This window comes from Leucopleurus acutus (genome assembly GCF_964270905.1).
Source record: "Leucopleurus acutus genome assembly, chromosome: 19".
Taxonomy (NCBI): Eukaryota; Metazoa; Chordata; class Mammalia; order Artiodactyla; family Delphinidae; genus Leucopleurus; species Leucopleurus acutus.
This window is the reverse complement of record NC_139161.1, coordinates 12,636,994-12,652,858: the sequence shown is the minus strand read 5'-3', so window position 1 is coordinate 12,652,858 and position 15,865 is coordinate 12,636,994. Positions and strand designations below refer to the sequence as shown.

At 47.0% G+C, this 15,865-nt stretch overlaps 1 protein-coding gene across 2 annotated transcripts in view; it reads left to right on the top strand.

Moving 5' to 3' along the window:
* The window catches only part of WDR45B (WD repeat domain 45B), a 29,844-nt gene extending 14,260 nt beyond the window's left edge, over positions 1–15,584 (top strand). For both annotated transcript variants that reach the window (XM_082861747.1, XM_082861746.1), the window contains 8 exons: positions 2,585–2,686; positions 6,307–6,394; positions 7,700–7,794; positions 11,118–11,308; positions 11,896–11,981; positions 13,183–13,284; positions 13,768–13,889; positions 14,262–15,584. In XM_082861747.1, the coding sequence (XP_082717873.1) occupies positions 2,585–2,686; positions 6,307–6,394; positions 7,700–7,794; positions 11,118–11,308; positions 11,896–11,981; positions 13,183–13,284; positions 13,768–13,889; positions 14,262–14,368 (893 nt within the window). In that variant the 3' untranslated portion in view covers positions 14,369–15,584. The remainder of the gene's footprint in view (positions 1–2,584; positions 2,687–6,306; positions 6,395–7,699; positions 7,795–11,117; positions 11,309–11,895; positions 11,982–13,182; positions 13,285–13,767; positions 13,890–14,261) is intronic.
* The last annotated feature ends 281 nt before the right edge of the window (positions 15,585–15,865 follow it).

Here is a 15,865-nt window from a genome sequence, read left to right as displayed (position 1 = left end):
AAATTGAAGATGACACAAACAGATGGAAAGATATACCGTGTTCTCATTGTGGTTTTGACTTGCATTTCTGTATTTAGGGATGTTGTGCATCTTTTCATGAGTGTTGAACACATATATCATCTTTGGAGAAATGTCTATTCAAGTCCTTTGCCCATTTTTTATAATCCAATTATCTGACTTTTTTTTGTTTCGTTTTATTATTGTTTTAGGGTTGTAGGAGCTCTTTATATATTTTTGATATTAACCTCTTATCAGGTATATGATTTGCAGACATTTCTCCCATTTTGTAGGTTTCCTTTTCACTTTAAGTTCTTTAATGCACAAAAGGTTTTAAAGTTTCATGTAGTCCCATTGGTCTGTTTTTGCATTTTTTTAAAAAAATTATTTATTTATTTATTTGCCTGTACTGGGTCTTAGTTGCGGCATGCAGGATCTTTAGTTGTGTCATGCAGGATTTTTTATTTAGTTGCAGCATGCGGGCTCTTGGTTGCGGCATGCAGGATCTAGTTCCCTGACCAGGGATTGAACCCGGACCCCCTGCACTGGGAGCGTGGAGTGTTAACCACTGGACCACCAGGGAAGTCCCAGTCTGTTTTTGCTTTTGTTGTCTGTGCTTTTTTTTGGGGGGGCGGGGAGCGGGCCTCTCACTGTTGTGGCCTCTCCCGCTGCGGAGCACAGGCTCCGGACGCGCAGGCTCAGCGGCCATGGCTCATGGGCCCAGCCGCTCTGCGGCATGTGGGATCCTACCGGACCAGGGTACGAACCCGCGTCCCCTGCATCGGCAGGTGGACTCTCAACCACTGCGCCACCAGGGAAGCCCCTGTTGTCTGCGCTTTTGATGTCATGTCCAAGAAGTCATTGCCAAGTCCAGTGCCATGAAGCTTTTTGCCTTTGTTTTCTTCCAGGAGTTTTGTAGTTTTGGATCATCTTACATTTAGGTCTTTAACCCATTTTGAGTTAGCTTTTTTTAAAAAATTAAGTAATTTAATTAATTAATTTATTTTTGGCTCTGTTGGGTCTTCATTGCTGTGTGTGGGCTTTCTCTAGGTGCGTGGTGAGCGGGGGCTACTCTTCATTGCAGTGCGTGGGCTTCTTATTGCAGTGGTTTCTCATTGCAGAGCACAGGCTCTAAGCACGTGGGCTTCAGTAGTTGTGGCTTGCGTGCTCTAGAGCGCAGGTTCAGTAGTTGTGGCACACGGGCTTAGCTGCTCCACAGCATGTGGGATCTTCCTGGACCAGGGATCGAACCCGTCGACGGACCAGGGATCCGTCCTCTCCATTGGCAGGCGGATTCTTAACCACAGCACCACCAGGGAAGTCCCCTGAGTTAGCTTTTGTACATGATACAAGTTAAGGGTCAACTTCATTCTTCTTTGTTAGTTTTCCCAACAGCGTTTGCTGAAGAGACCGTCTTCTCCCCTGCTGGCGCTCAGCATTTGTTTAATAGCCGGTTATTACAAGTTTTGCTCAGCTTTGTTCTGTTGGAGTCCATTAATCTCTTCAAGAGTGTAAAGGCCGAGGCTGAAGGTTAACCAGCAGCTAATCTCCCTGTGCCTAGTGAGTGCATCCAGGGAACCAGGTGGTGCCTGTGGTGATGGAGGCATGTCCTGCATTGTGGGGTGAAGGATTCCTGCGTGGTCATGGGTCTGAGGCCACACACTGAGCCGAGAGCGGTTTAAGGACTGAAGCATTGTAGTCCTTTGAGTTTGGGCTGTGGCCACATCCTGTTACAGCCAGAATTACTTGAGGTGGCTTGTGTGTCACAGGACCATTAAATTGTTTATAAGGAGAGCTGTGTTCCTTGTGGATAATGTTAAGCACAGAGTCCTTTCTAGGGTTTCTGCTAGGCCTTGAATTTGAAACTTCCCCTTGAGCAAGCTGATGGACTTTGAGTCCATCTTGGGTGGCTCTGACTGGACAGGTAGGAGTCAATTTTGGGGCTAACTTGTGATTTTCAGAGGTTTTGTTTCCTGGCTTGCCCCTCACTGTCCCAGGAGCTCATGGTCACAACAGACCAGAGTGGAAGCTGGGGAGATGGGGTGGGGTGGCCCTGCGGCGACGGGAACCATTCAGAGTGCAGTGTGCTTTCCTGAGCCCTACACTCCTCCTGGGGTTTCCTGTTGCTCCCCTGAGAGAGCCTGTTGGGCTTCCTTCTGTCGTGGAGCACAGCTGAAAATCTGCTGGACATGTTCATCTTCACATAATTTGTGAACATTTTTGAGCATTTCGGACTTCCAGTGGAAGAGGTGTTTAAAGTGGTGAAAAGGAATTCCAGCTTTTGCATCACAGCATACTTTCTCAGAGCTTACAAATTTTGCTGCACCTTAAAATACGAACTCAGATATTTCATACATTTTGCTACATTGGCTTCTTAGGCTCTTAGTGTTTACACATGAAAATATAGTTCATGATGACAGGATGCTGAGAGGTTTGAAGCTAATTATTTTCCTAGCCGGTCACTATTCTCATTTCTGATGGCAGATACAAATTGCTGATTAAAAATCAAATTCTGATTGTTACGTTTTTACTTTTTTTCTTTTTTTTATTGTAAAATATACATACTGACTTATTTTTATCGTTTCAGAATTTCTAGAAGGAGGAGTTGGCCATATTGAAATGTTATTTCGCTGCAACTATTTAGCTTTAGTTGGTGGTGGAAAAAAGCCGAAATACCCTCCGAACAAAGGTAAAGTAATCCTGCATTTAATAATGCACCTCATGTGTAGTCCTCTCTTGAACTTTTTAGAGTATCTTTGTGTCTCTGGCTACATTGGATCTTCCCTGGTGGCCCTGTGACACATGAAGGACTAGTCCCTGGGAAAGAAACATCCAGAAAGAGAGTGTCTTTTCTCTGCTGCTCCTGGGAAAAGAAACGTGTGACCAGGGTCACTTGTCCCCATGGACATAGAGCACGTACTTTTCAGTTGTGTTGGCTGGATGGGGGCCTTCGCCCCATTTTGTTCTGGATATTCTTCTGTGGTTGATGTCCTGTGCTGTGAGTTCCTTTTAAAGCCAGGTGTGGGGAGGCTGCTTCTCCTGCAGAGAGCCACTGACTCACAGAAACACAGAGAACAGACAACAGCTGGGCTCTGGGTTGAGGAGTGTTGTTCCTGGTATGTGTGTGTGTGTCTGTGTTCAAAGAGATGGCATTGTAAAGAGTGTGGCTCTTTGAAAGTAAAGGAGAGGGACTTCCCTAGTGGCACAGTGGTTAAGAATCCGCCTGCCAATACAGGGGACATGGGTTCGAGCCTTGGTCTGGGAAGATCCCACATGCTGCGGAGCAGCTAAGCCCGGGCACCGCAACTACTGAGCCTGCACTCTAGAGCCCGTGAGCCACAACTACTGAAGCCTGCATGCCTAGAGCCCGTGCTCCACAACAAGAGAAGCCACCGCAATGAGAAATCCGCATACCACAACGAAGAGTAGCCCTCGCTCGCCGCAACTAGAGAAAGCCCGCACGCAGCAATGAAGACGCAATGCAGCCAAAAATAAATAAATAAATAAATAAATTTTTAAAAAAGGAAGAAGAATTACTTGGGCTCCTTGGGGATGGGCAGAGATTCTGCCACTGGATCAATCTTTGTCATATGAAGAATTTCATTGATCATTGGTGAGGAGTCAGGAGCCTAGCCCACCTGTGGCACTGTTGGGGGGTGTCACTGCTCCCCGCCCCCAAGGGAGCAGTGGACCGGATAATCTCTGGGGTCTCTTTCACCTGTAACATCTTATTCTCAGTAAAAATTTCCGAGAAGTGAAAGTCTCAGAAATTTTGCAGAAGGAAAAAATTTTTTAGAAGAAAGAAATTTTCTAACTGAACATTTTGAGTAAAATTTAAGCTTTTTGTAGTATGCTAAGGGCAATTTTTAAAAAAGAACTTGGTCTGTTTAAACTTTTGTAAGATTAAAAATACATTTTTTCAATGTCAAAATTACTGCTTAATATTTTAATAATTATCAATTAAGATGCATGGTGTTACAGTGTAAAGAATCTAGTGTCTTTGGTTTGTGAAAACAGAATAAAACAGGACTGGAGGAGACTGGTTTGTCACGGTCACCCACTGGGTCCTGACAGGGTGCTGTTCAGGAAGCAGAGAGGCCCTTTCCATTTAGGAGGAAGTCCAGAATTTTGAAATATATTTTTTGCTATTAGGAACTGTATCAGGAGACAGACACACAGAATCCCGCCCAGTACATTTAAAATGTTTGGTTTCCTGCAGTAAGGCAGCTCACAGCCCTCAGAGGCCATGGATTTTTCTCACTACCGAAGGCATTGTGTCTGGTCACTTTGCTTTTGTGAATGAGAATTTGTGCTGCTGCCTCTGGGGCTTCATCACACTGTTTCCAGATGTTTCTGAAAATGGAGTTCACCCGTATTTGTGACACCCTTGACATCCGCATCTGTTGGCTTCTGTCTGGTTTGGGCCGGTTTGGGCCAGTTTGCGTTTGTGTTGAGTTGTAGGCTTTCTGGTGTTAGGTTGCAGGGCCAGAGGAAGTTCACTGATGCTTTCGTGTTCAAGAGTAGAGTGTCCTTTGCCCAGAAGGTCGTGAACATCTGGTTTGGGGAAGATACTATTTTCAGTAAGGTAACTATCTACTCACTGACATGTTGGTGCCCTTTAAGGAAGAGCCGATGGGAGAAGTTTATCAAAGATGGTGTTTGAAGGAGCAAGAAGAGCACTATTCTCCGCTTCAGTTTTGAGTGGTTATAAATTATAACCTCTTCGATAGTAAATACCTCTTATGTTACTTGATAATTTTGGAAGTTCTGGTAGGCTGGTATTCAGTTCTCTCTTGATTTGAAACTTAGGATACTTACCCCTTATGGCAAAACTTACCCCTGAATTCCACCGGGCTATTGTTGGTCATGGTGTTGGGACCTTTAGGGGAAACATTCTTTCCTTCCATTCTCAGTCAGCCGTAACCTGACTGTTTAGGGAGCTTATTTCCCTCACCCCACACGCTTTGTACCCAGCTTTTCAAGTGGAAAAGAGGTCTGGACACACGCTCCTCATCCTCCAGGGTTGTCTAAATTGTCTCAGCCCTTGGGACATAAACTGCTAATCCATCCTGACGGAAGATTGTAGTGTGAGCAGAAGATATTCCAGAGCTTGAAGCAGAGCGAGAACAGTCAGGGCTGAAGAACACTGGCCCTGGTTTTTATGTGTCTGATTTCCCCATGAAACAACCCTTTCTTTTTTTTTTTCTTTTTTTTTTTTTTTGCGGTAAGTGGGCCTCTCACTGTTTTGGCCTCTCCTGTTGCGGAGCACAGGCTCCGGATGCGCAGGCCCAGTGGCCATGGCTCATGGGCCCAGCCGCTCCACGGCATGTGGGATCCTCCTGGAACGGGGCACGAACCCGTGTCCCCTGCATCGGCAGGCGGACTCTCAACCACTGCGCCACCAGGGAAGCCCATCTTTTCTTTTTTTTTTTTGACGTGGTAAAATATTTAATGTCTGTAGGTGTGCCTCACCCTCCCATTCCTGTTACAATTCAGTAGCCTCTCCAAACTGACTGTACCAGAGAAAACGTGGACACTTTTTCCCAGCAGAGTTCAAAAACCATTAAGGCCCTGATACTGTTGGTTCAGAAATGATAGCAGGTGAGGTCTTTCCACAGCATGCCTCAGGTCTCTCTGCTCAAGGAAAAAAGCCCCCCAGCTCTACGGGACTCCCGAGGTCTTCTGTTCTCTGCAGCCTGGCGCTGGGAGCTGCGCCGCTGGAAATAGTGATAGGCTCGGGCACTGCAGAGGTAGCCGCCGTAAGCAGTGAGGGGCATCGTGGAGGCGGAGGAGGTCTTGTAGCCAGTGTTGGCTAGTTGCTGGGCAGTTGGCATGTTGCCTCCAGCCTGCGTGACCTCCTAGCACAGCCGGACCCTTTCTTCTCTTAATCCAGGTTTATCTGTAGCACTTGGTACCTGTGGCTGGGCTTGCTTTTTGGCTCAGTCTAGTAGAACCAAGGAAAGAGAGGTGGAGAGAAGTTTGCCTAAAAACTAGGCAAGGTTTGGCAGAGAGGAGGTTCAAGTGTGCTTGAATGTCTGTGTGCATGCCTGTGTGGGTAGAGAGGCAGAGACTGGCTGCCTGAGGTATGCGCAGGTGTGTGGTTGCTGAACAGGAGGGTGGGGGGGGTGGGGGGGCGGGTCTGAGACCCGGGGGCGGGACCGTCCTGCCAGTGGGAGAGCCTCGTGTCCCCTCACCCCCCGCCAGCTCCCAGTCAGGTGTTTGTGATGTGAGGACCCCTTCAGGAGTGGCCTTAGCAAGCCAGCCCCTGGCGTGTTCATTACCATGTTCTTACATTCTTTCCTGTTTCAGTGATGATCTGGGATGACCTGAAGAAGAAGACTGTGATTGAAATAGAATTTTCTACCGAAGTCAAGGCTGCCAAATTACGGCGAGATAGGTAGGTTTGGTGTCTCATTTTTAGAGGTGGAACAGTCACTTTCTCTGAAGATGGCTGAAATCATTTTATATTGAAGGAAGAGAAGTGTTCAGGAAAACGATGTATAAAAACGTGAGACTGTAGTTTATGACCCAAGGACATAAGGAAGGCAGTGAGTTTTATTTGCCTCCCAGGATCACTTACAGGTGAGTGGTTGGTGGGCGTGGGTGAAGTGCACCTCCATGGAGCTGGCCCCCGGCCAGCCCTGCCCCCCCAGCTCTCAGTCCTTCAGGGGAGCCGTCCCACCCGACAGGTACAGACTGAGGACTCGAGTTTTGAACCTTGCATTGCCTCCCTCTTAGCCCACACTTGTCCAAATGCTGCCTCGTAAATGTTTCAATCTGAAAGTAAAGGAAAATTCAGGAACTCCTCACAGAGAAGGTGTCATTGAATCTCACCTGTTGAAAGTAGCAGGTCTCTCCCTCTCGGCTGTTGCCTTCCTGGGGTTTAGGAGAACACAGGAGTTTTTCCTAGTATGTTGATGGAGGTAGAGCAAAGCTTCATCACTTTGGATTTTGGTGTGATTTACATGTTATGCTCGGCTGTGGTGTGATTTACATGTTATACTTGGCTGTGGGAGGACAGATGCTGAACCAGACAAGTGTGAATAGGGGTCTGTCATCCCTGCACTCATAGGTAGACTTGTTTCTTCCAGGAATGTCAGCATTTAGGGGCTCGTAGTAATGCAAATCCTGGAGCCAAATCAAGGATATTACACTTTCTTACATTTCTGGATTGTCAAGACGTGTCTAAACGTGTGTTAAGATAGAATTTCTGCCTTTGTGTCCTACTTGGTTCTTACTCTAGACAGAATATTTGATGACAATGCCCTCCCAACCCTTGGGCTATACTTTCCTCCAGCCGGGTGAGAGGCGCTCATTCCTAGTGCCAGCCTCGTGCCCAGGGGCTCCCTGCCAACCTGCTCCACAGACCTTGCTGCCCAGTGCCTGGGTTCAGGAATGACCCTCTTTTTTAATAATTAATTAATTAATTTGGCTGTGCTGGGTCGCATGCGGGATCTTCAGTTGCAGCATGCGAACTCCTAGTTGCATCATGTGGGATCTAGTTTCCTGACCAGGGATTGAACCCAGGCCCCCTGCATTGGGAGCGTGGAGCCTTAGCCACCACCAGGGAAATCCCAGGAATGACCCTCTTGTATTTGCTCTTTGCGGTGTTTCTGTTTCCAGATGATAAGAACAAAAATCACAAAATGTTTGAGTTTCACTTTGGGGTAGAAAAATTCTGATGGTGTTTTTTTCTTTCCAGAATTGTGGTTGTTTTGGACTCTATGATCAAGGTGTTTACATTCACACACAATCCTCATCAGTTGCACGTCTTTGAAACCTGCTATAACCCGAAAGGTAAGAATCCAGAGGAGGATGGATGGTGGAAACTGGCTTCCTGGGTCTGATCCAGGCAGGACGCAGACCCATGCTGGGTGCCTCTCCTCCAGGTGGTCTTGGAGTGGTGTCACCCTAGTGGTGGGTCCTGAGGCATCTGGGGCTCTGGGGAAGGGTTTGGGAGATGCAAGCTCCCCACCTCGGTCCCTACCTTCTCCCCTGAACCTTCCCGCGGTCACAGCCCCGCTTCCTCGCTGTGGTTCTAAGATCCTGCCTCTTACCGGAATCATTGGAGTCCCTCTTGGGATTTTTCACTGTCAGCCATTCAGGAGCTCTATGGTGAGCCCTGGAATCCATGTTTTTATTAAGTTCTGAGACATTTCCTTCCCTTTTTCTTCTGGCTGGTGGATTATGTGTGGCTGACTTTGTTACTCATTTTATCATGTTAACTTTGCTTTTAAAATTTTGGAGTTTTTTCTTCTAGCTTTATTGAGGTATAATTTACATAAAACTCATTTTAAGTGTATCATTTGTTAAACTTTAGTCATTGTAAACAGTTGTGTAGCTGCCACCACAGTCAGGGCAGAACAATCCCGTCACCCAGGAGTTTCCCCAGGCTGTGCCCTTCCCTGCCTGACCTTCAGGTTTTGCCTTTTCAGATGTGTTTGGTGTCTTTCTCTTAGCTTAATATTTTTTAGATTCCTCCATGTTTTTGTGAGTGTGCTATTATTTTGCTCCTTTTTATTACTGAGTCATATACCATCATATAGATATACCACAGCTGTTGATCCATACCAGATTTTTGGCTGTTATAAATAGAAGCTGCTGTACATGTTTACATGCAGGTCTTTTTGTGGATGTATTTTTTCATTTCTCTTGGAGTGCAATTGCTGGATCATATTGTAATTATTTTTTAGATTCCATATATAAGTGGTAACGTACATTATCTGTCTTTCTCTGTCTGACTTATTTCACTTAGCAAAATACCCTCTAGGTCATCCATGTTGCTGCAGATGGCAAGATGTCATTCCTTTTTTATGGCTGAGTAGTATTTCATTGTGTATATATCCACTCTCTGTGTTTTGATTGGAGCATTTAGTCTATTTACATTTAAAGTAATTATTGATAGGTACGTACTTATTGCCATGAATTGTTTTGGGTTGTTTTTGTAGGTCTTTTTTGTTCCTTTTTCTTTTGTTCTCATCCCTTGTGATTTTTTTTTTTTTTTTTTTTTTGGCTGCATTGGGTCTTCACTGCTGTGCATGGGCTTTATCTAGTTGTGGCGAGCAGGGCTACCCTTTATTGCGGTGCATGGGCTTCTCATTGCAGAGCACAGGCTCTAGGCACGCAGGCTTCAGTAGTTGTGGCATGCAAGCTCAGTAGTTGTGGCGCATGGGCTTAGTTTTGCTCCACGGCATGTGGGATCTTCCCGGAGCAGGGATCAAACCTGTGTCCCCTGCATTGGCAGATGGATTCTTAACCACCGTGCTACCAGGAAAATCCCTTCCCTTGTGATTTTATGACTGTCTTTAGTGTTATGTTTGGATTCCTTTCTCTTTTGTGTGTGTATCTATTATAGATTTTTGGTTTGTGGTTACTATGAGGTTTATATATAGCAATCTGTATATATACATGTGATTATTTTAAATGGCCTGGTCTCTTAATTTCAAATGCATTTTAACAACCCTACATTTTACTCCCCTCTCCCCACGATCTGTTTTTGACATTGTGTTTTATATCTTTTTGCTTTGTGTATCCTTTACTTATTGTGGATGTAGATGATTTTACTACCTTTGTCTTTTTTTTTTTTTTTTTTTTGCGGTACGCGGGCCTCTCACTGTTGCGGCCTCTCCCATTGCGGAGCACAGGCTCCAGACGCGCAGGCTTATCGGCCATGGCTCACGGGCCCAGCCACTCCGTGGCATGTGGGTTCTTCCTGGACCGGGGCACGAACCCTTGTCCCCCGCATCGGCAGGTGGACTCCCAACCACCACACCACCAGGGAAGCCCACTACCTTTGTCTTTTAACCTTCCCACTAGCTTTGTGTGTGGTTGATATTACTACTTTTACTCTATATTTACTTTAACCAATGAGCTTTTCTCTTTTAACAGTTTTCATGTTTCTGCTTGTGGCCTTTTCTTTTTTGCTTAGAGAAGTCCATTTACCATTTGTTTAAAAGACTATTTTTTCTGCATTGAATTACCTTGATACTTTTTTTTTTTAAATCAAATAAGTGTAAGATTCTTCTGGACTCTTTATTCTGCTCCAGTGGTCTGTGTTTCTCTCCTTATGCCAATATCAGATGACCTTGATTTCTGGAACTTCAAGATAATTCTTTTTTTATGTATGTATGTATTTATTTAGTTTTGGCTGCGTTGGGTCTTCATTGCTGCGCACGGGCTTTCTCTAGTTGCGTCAAGTGGGGGCTACTCTTCGTTGCGGTGCATGAGCTTCTCACTGCGGTGGCTTCTTCTGTCACGGAGCACGGGCTCTAGGCGTGTGGGCTTCAGTAGTTGTGGCATGTGGGCTCAGTAGTTGTGGCTCGCAGGCTCTAGAGTGCAGGCTCAGTAGTTGTGGTGCACAGGCTTAGTTGCTCCGCGGCATGTGGGATCTTCCGGGACCAGGGATCGAACCCGTGTCCCCTGCATTGGCAGATGGATTCTTAACTACTGCACCACCAGGGAAGTCCCTGGAACTTCAAGATAATTCTTGAAATTAGGTAGTATAAGTCCTCTAATGTTGTTCCTATTTTATAAGAAATTGGGGGGCTATTCTAGGACCTTTTACTTTGCTTATAACTTAGTGACAGGTTGTCTGTTTCTTAAAAAAAGCCTGCAGAGATTTTAACTGTGATTGCACTTACTCTGTAGGTGGGTGAAGGTAGGTTCCAAGCTGTGGTCACAGGACAGCTCTCCACCCACCACGTCTTTGGTTTTCCTTTGCAATGTGTTATAGTGTCTTTTACATCTGTCATTAAATTTATTCTTCAGTTTTGGTTTTTTTATGTTACTGTTAGTGGATTCATTTTTATTTTATTTTATTTATTTTTTTAAGGATTCATTTTTAGATTTTACAATTTTGCATTCTCGTGGCTGACACCCCAAAAGACAGACATTTGATAAAGTTTATTCAGTAATAAGTTCAGCAAATGTTTCCAATTATGAAGCCATCTCATGGGAGGGAGCTTTGCTTGGCCCTCTGCTGCCCTTCACAGGGAAAAGATTCTGTGAATTATTCTTACTTTTTCATGGGACCTGGAGGGCAGGGAGCAGGTATGGTTGTGGAAAAGCAGAAGCTTTGAGACGGTCCTGAGTCCTTGACGCATTTCCTTGTCTCTGTTTAGGCCTCTGTGTCCTGTGCCCCAATAGTAACAACTCACTCCTGGCCTTCCCGGGCACGCACACGGGCCACGTGCAGCTTGTGGACCTGGCCAGCACCGAGAAGCCGCCAGTGGACATTCCTGCCCATGAGGGCGTCTTGAGCTGCATTGCTCTCAACCTGCAGGGAACAAGAATTGCGACCGCGTCTGAGAAAGTAAGTGGGTGTCCCTGCCCCACAGAGGTGCCCCCAGAGTGGCGTCTCCCGCCGTAGGGTTCAGGCTCCCGGGAAACCAGCCCTTCCCTGAAGATCCTGACCCCTGAGAGGCTCTTAGCCACCTTCTCTCAGGAAGCAAGTCAGAGTTGACATAGAGAGTCCAAAAGTCATTTTATTTGGTTGTGCCCCATCTGTTTGGCAGTAGAATTAGTGTTTTTCTAACTGGCTGTGGGCATTATAATTAAGATGCCATTTCTCTGGACAGTGAGTGAACTGATGGCTCTCAGGGTGTGAAACAGCCCGGGGCCTCTGCCAGGGGAGCGTGTGCACGGGGCTCCGAGAGGGCCATGCCTGTGGGCCTGGGCCCTGGGTCTCCCTGACCCTCTCTCGGCCCCTGCCCACTGCAGTCGGACTAAAGAGACTCCAGTCTGTTCTCGGTAACAACAGAGGGAAAGTTGAGTTTTAGATGATGTGGGTGAGTTTGGGAACGGGTCGGATGGGTTAATGGGTTTGTGAATATAAATCATTTGAAGAAAACTAAAAAGTTGTGAATCTTTGATAATGAAACACTTCACTGTTTTTCAAAGGGGACCCTTATACGAATATTTGATACTTCATCAGGGCATTTAATCCAGGAACTACGAAGAGGATCTCAAGCAGCTAATATTTATTGGTAAGAAAGCACGTTATTTTACCCTAGAGAAGGGGCCCTATGTGATCCGGAGGAGAGTCGGGACTACCCCCACCAGGCGGGCGGGGGCTGCTTTGCTGGTAGGGGCTGTTTTATTAGCTTGTTTTATTATTACTAATTTAACTGTTTACTTATTATGGGAATATACACAAAAGTAGAGAGAATATTATGATTACCATGAACCCATTGTCCTGCATTTGTTAGAATTTGCTTGTTTTATTTCATCTCTTCACTGTCCCTCCAACTTATTTATTTATTTATTTTTTAAAATTTATTTATTTATGGCTGTGTTGGGTCTTCGTTGCAGTGCACGGGCTTCTCATTGCGGTGGCTTCTCTTGTCGCAGAGCACAGGCTCTAGGCACGCAGGCTTCAGTAGTTGTGGCACAGGCTCAGTAGTTGTGGCTCACGGGCTCTAGAGCACAGGCTCAGTAGTTGTGGTGCACTGGCTTAGTTGCTCTGCAGCATGTGGGATCTTCCCAGACCAGGGCTCGAACCCCTGTCCCCTGCATTGGCAGGTGGATTCTTAACCACTGTGCCACCAGGGAAGCCCCCTCCAACTTATTTTTCAGTAGCATCTTCAGGCAAACACTGGCGGCCTAGTTAGCCCATCTGTAGTCATTTCAGCCTCCTGTGAGGTTGACCTGCTCTTTCTGTGGTGGTTGTTACCATGTCCCACAGTGTCTGTAGCTCTGACAGGGCTGCACCCCTGCTTGGGTGGGACTTCGTTCTTTGTGTCTGTGGCCTTTGCAGGTGTGGAGCTGCACTGGGGCCTGAGTGATAAAAACACAGCTAGTATCTGGATGCTGGATGTAGTGTCCTTGGGGCCTCTGGTGCAGCCCGCTCTCCCATCTGTGTGCTCTCGGGCCCTTCCAGCCAGCCTGCGTGACGCCCACCTCTACAGGGCCTGGGTTGTTGGAGGGGAGTTTTTCTCCTTCAAGTGGCATGTTTGGGTGGCCTCAGGGCCCCTGGGGTGGCAGGGTGGTCTGCAGGGAGCCCTTTCCCTCTCCCTGGCACTTGAGGAGGGGCTGTGCCCTCGCTTTGACCATCTGGTTCTGTGCTGAGCCCCGTCAGCTGGTCAGGAGGGGTGGTTCTTAAAATGACTGTCCTGACCACGGGGGGTTGAGGTCAGGGCTCACTCCTGCGTCCACATGAGACCCGAGCTTCGTCTGGTTTCTTTGCAGCATTAACTTCAATCAGGACGCTTCTCTTATCTGTGTGTCCAGTGACCACGGCACGGTGCACATTTTTGCAGCTGAAGATCCAAAAAGGAATAAACAATCAAGGTAGGTTTTCCAGTTAGAAGGACAGAACATTGCCTGAGCGTTGCCCCACTCAGTCTGAGTCACAGCCGGGATGCTTTTCTTTGGTCGTTCATTTGATTCTCTGAAAACCAGTGCAGATTACTTGATGCTAAGACAGTGGCATCCCGACTTCCCCTTCCACTAGCTCCTTAGAAAATATCTGATGAGGATCCAGGCACCTTCCAATGAGGTAGAACTTGGTCCTGAACTCCAACCATCATCCTTGTGTTAGCTGTTCAGAAAATTAATTCGGTGGCAGTAGAGCCCTGTGCCCCTTCTGGTGCTGATGGTTTCTGGATTTATAATAAACCCACTTGTAACAACTTAGTTTTTTCATGTGAAAGATAAAAATTAAAAGCAAAAATAGAATTTAAATCATTAAGGCTAAGCTGACATTAAAGAGAGCTGTGTCTCTAACTTTGTTATGTGACCGTAACTTACTTTCTTTGCTTCCTGTCCTCACAGTTTGGCATCAGCCAGTTTTCTTCCAAAATACTTCAGTTCCAAGTGGAGTTTTTCCAAGTTTCAGGTTCCCTCAGGCTCTCCATGCATTTGTGCCTTTGGAACAGAGCCAAATGCTGTCATTGGTAAGTGGTCCTTCCAGAGGAGAGTGGCCCCCAGGTGTGGTCAGCGCCCCACCAGCTCCACTGGTGGCCCTTCCTCTCTCCTGGGGGTCCTGTGCATCCCTCTCAGGGTCCGCACAGCCACCTGCCCTCCGGGGTTTCCCGGGCAGTCAGTGAGGCAGATCATTTGGTCTTGGAACTGGCGACCAAAGAGGGTTCCCCCATCGCCACACTAGCTGAGTAGATGCAGAACCCCCAGAACAGTGGGGTTCTCGGTCGAGTGCCCCCACCACCCACAGATCCCTCGGGGCTGCTCAGCCTCCACTCAGCCTGTGCAGTGAGCTCAGTGCGGGCTGCTTGCTTTCCACCCTGAGTGACACGGTCTCCTCTGCCCAGCGATCTGTGCGGACGGCAGCTACTACAAGTTCCTGTTCAACCCCAAGGGGGAGTGCGTCCGGGACGTGTATGCGCAGTTCCTGGAGATGACCGACGACAAGCTGTGACCCTCCACCAGGAGTGCGAGCACCACAGGCCCTGGGTGCCCAGCGGCCCCTCGAGCTCCTGGGAGTGGTGGTGATGGGCTGGGGGGATGGCCTGGGACCTTGTCGCGAAGCCATACGTTGTCGTCTGTTTTCCAAAGCCAGACCTCCCGAGTCCAGTGTTAAAGGAAGAATCTTCAGGGCACGTGGACACTCACGCCCAACTGCTGGCTTCACCTTTCATTCAGCCGTGACGCTCACTTCATTGGTTCTGCCGCATCGGCCACCTGCAGTTGGGGCTCCAGACAAACTGGGGGTACGTGGAAAAAAGGAGGGACAAAGTGAAATTTGTTTGTGGCGACAGATTTCATCATTTTTACTGAGTCTGTAATGGGGAGGTGAACACACGTGTAAGTGTTGGTTCTCACCAGATTTAAGTGGAACAATCATACCGGCAGCCTTAGGAAAGGAGGAAGGAAGCCCTTCTCCCATCTAAACTGAAGAAAGAGGGCATAGGTCTGGCATCTCCCTCAAGAGCTGCATGTCGTGCGTCCTCGTCTTTTTGGAGCCATTGGAATTGAGGCAGCACCATGCCCACCCTGTGAGCAGTGCCTGTGGCCTCCTGGTGAAACTCTGGGTCAAAGGGAGTTTCCCTGTTACATGTAGGCAACAGAGTAACGCATAGACTTTAAAACTTAGTCATAGAAGAAAGCGTCACTTAATTTGGAGGATACCAAGGGAAACGGGCGTCTCAACAAAGCAGTGCCTGGTTTCTGTGGGCCTGGAGAGGATGCCTCGGCCGGCCAATTCCACTTCCCTTTCTCACCATCTTTTCTCCCCATTTTTAAGACTAGCTGCACACTAACATTCTGGGAATGAGAGGCACATACTTTTTTTAACGTTTGGTAACTAAAATAGGTTATGGGCTCTATATTATTAGTAGTACTTGAGGTATATATTTAATTTTCTTAAATTCCCTTAAAACTTAATTTTATGTTTGATTTCAGGTTGCAAACATTAAAATCTGCAGCAGCAAATTCTCAGTTTGCCAGTTCTTTTACTGTCATGTAATCAGCTAACTTTGTCTGTGGATTTCAATGTGAAGTATGCATGTTACTTTTATGTGTATTTAATCATGAAATTTAATTTTGCACACTTACTTGTAATGTTTCTTTTAAATAAAAATGACTAATTTTGTTGTACTCTGTACCCATCAAGGGAAAAGAATTGTACGTTACAAAACCAAAGCCCCAGTTTTAGAACCTTGTTGGACTGCAGGCTATAGGAGCGGCCCAGTGCACTTAGTGCCTCAACTGTCCAGGACTGCGTGGGGGCCAGGTGGACGCCCTGCTGCCCGTGTGGGTGGTGGCCTGGCTCGGGGAGCAGGGGGGAAGAGAGTGATGTTCACTAGCGGTTTCTGTCATCTCTGGTGGGGAAGCTCTGCCTGAAATCCCTTTGGGGGACACTCCCTTTGGGGGAGACACCAGCGTGGTGTCGGGCCACCCGTCAGTGTCCGTCTAA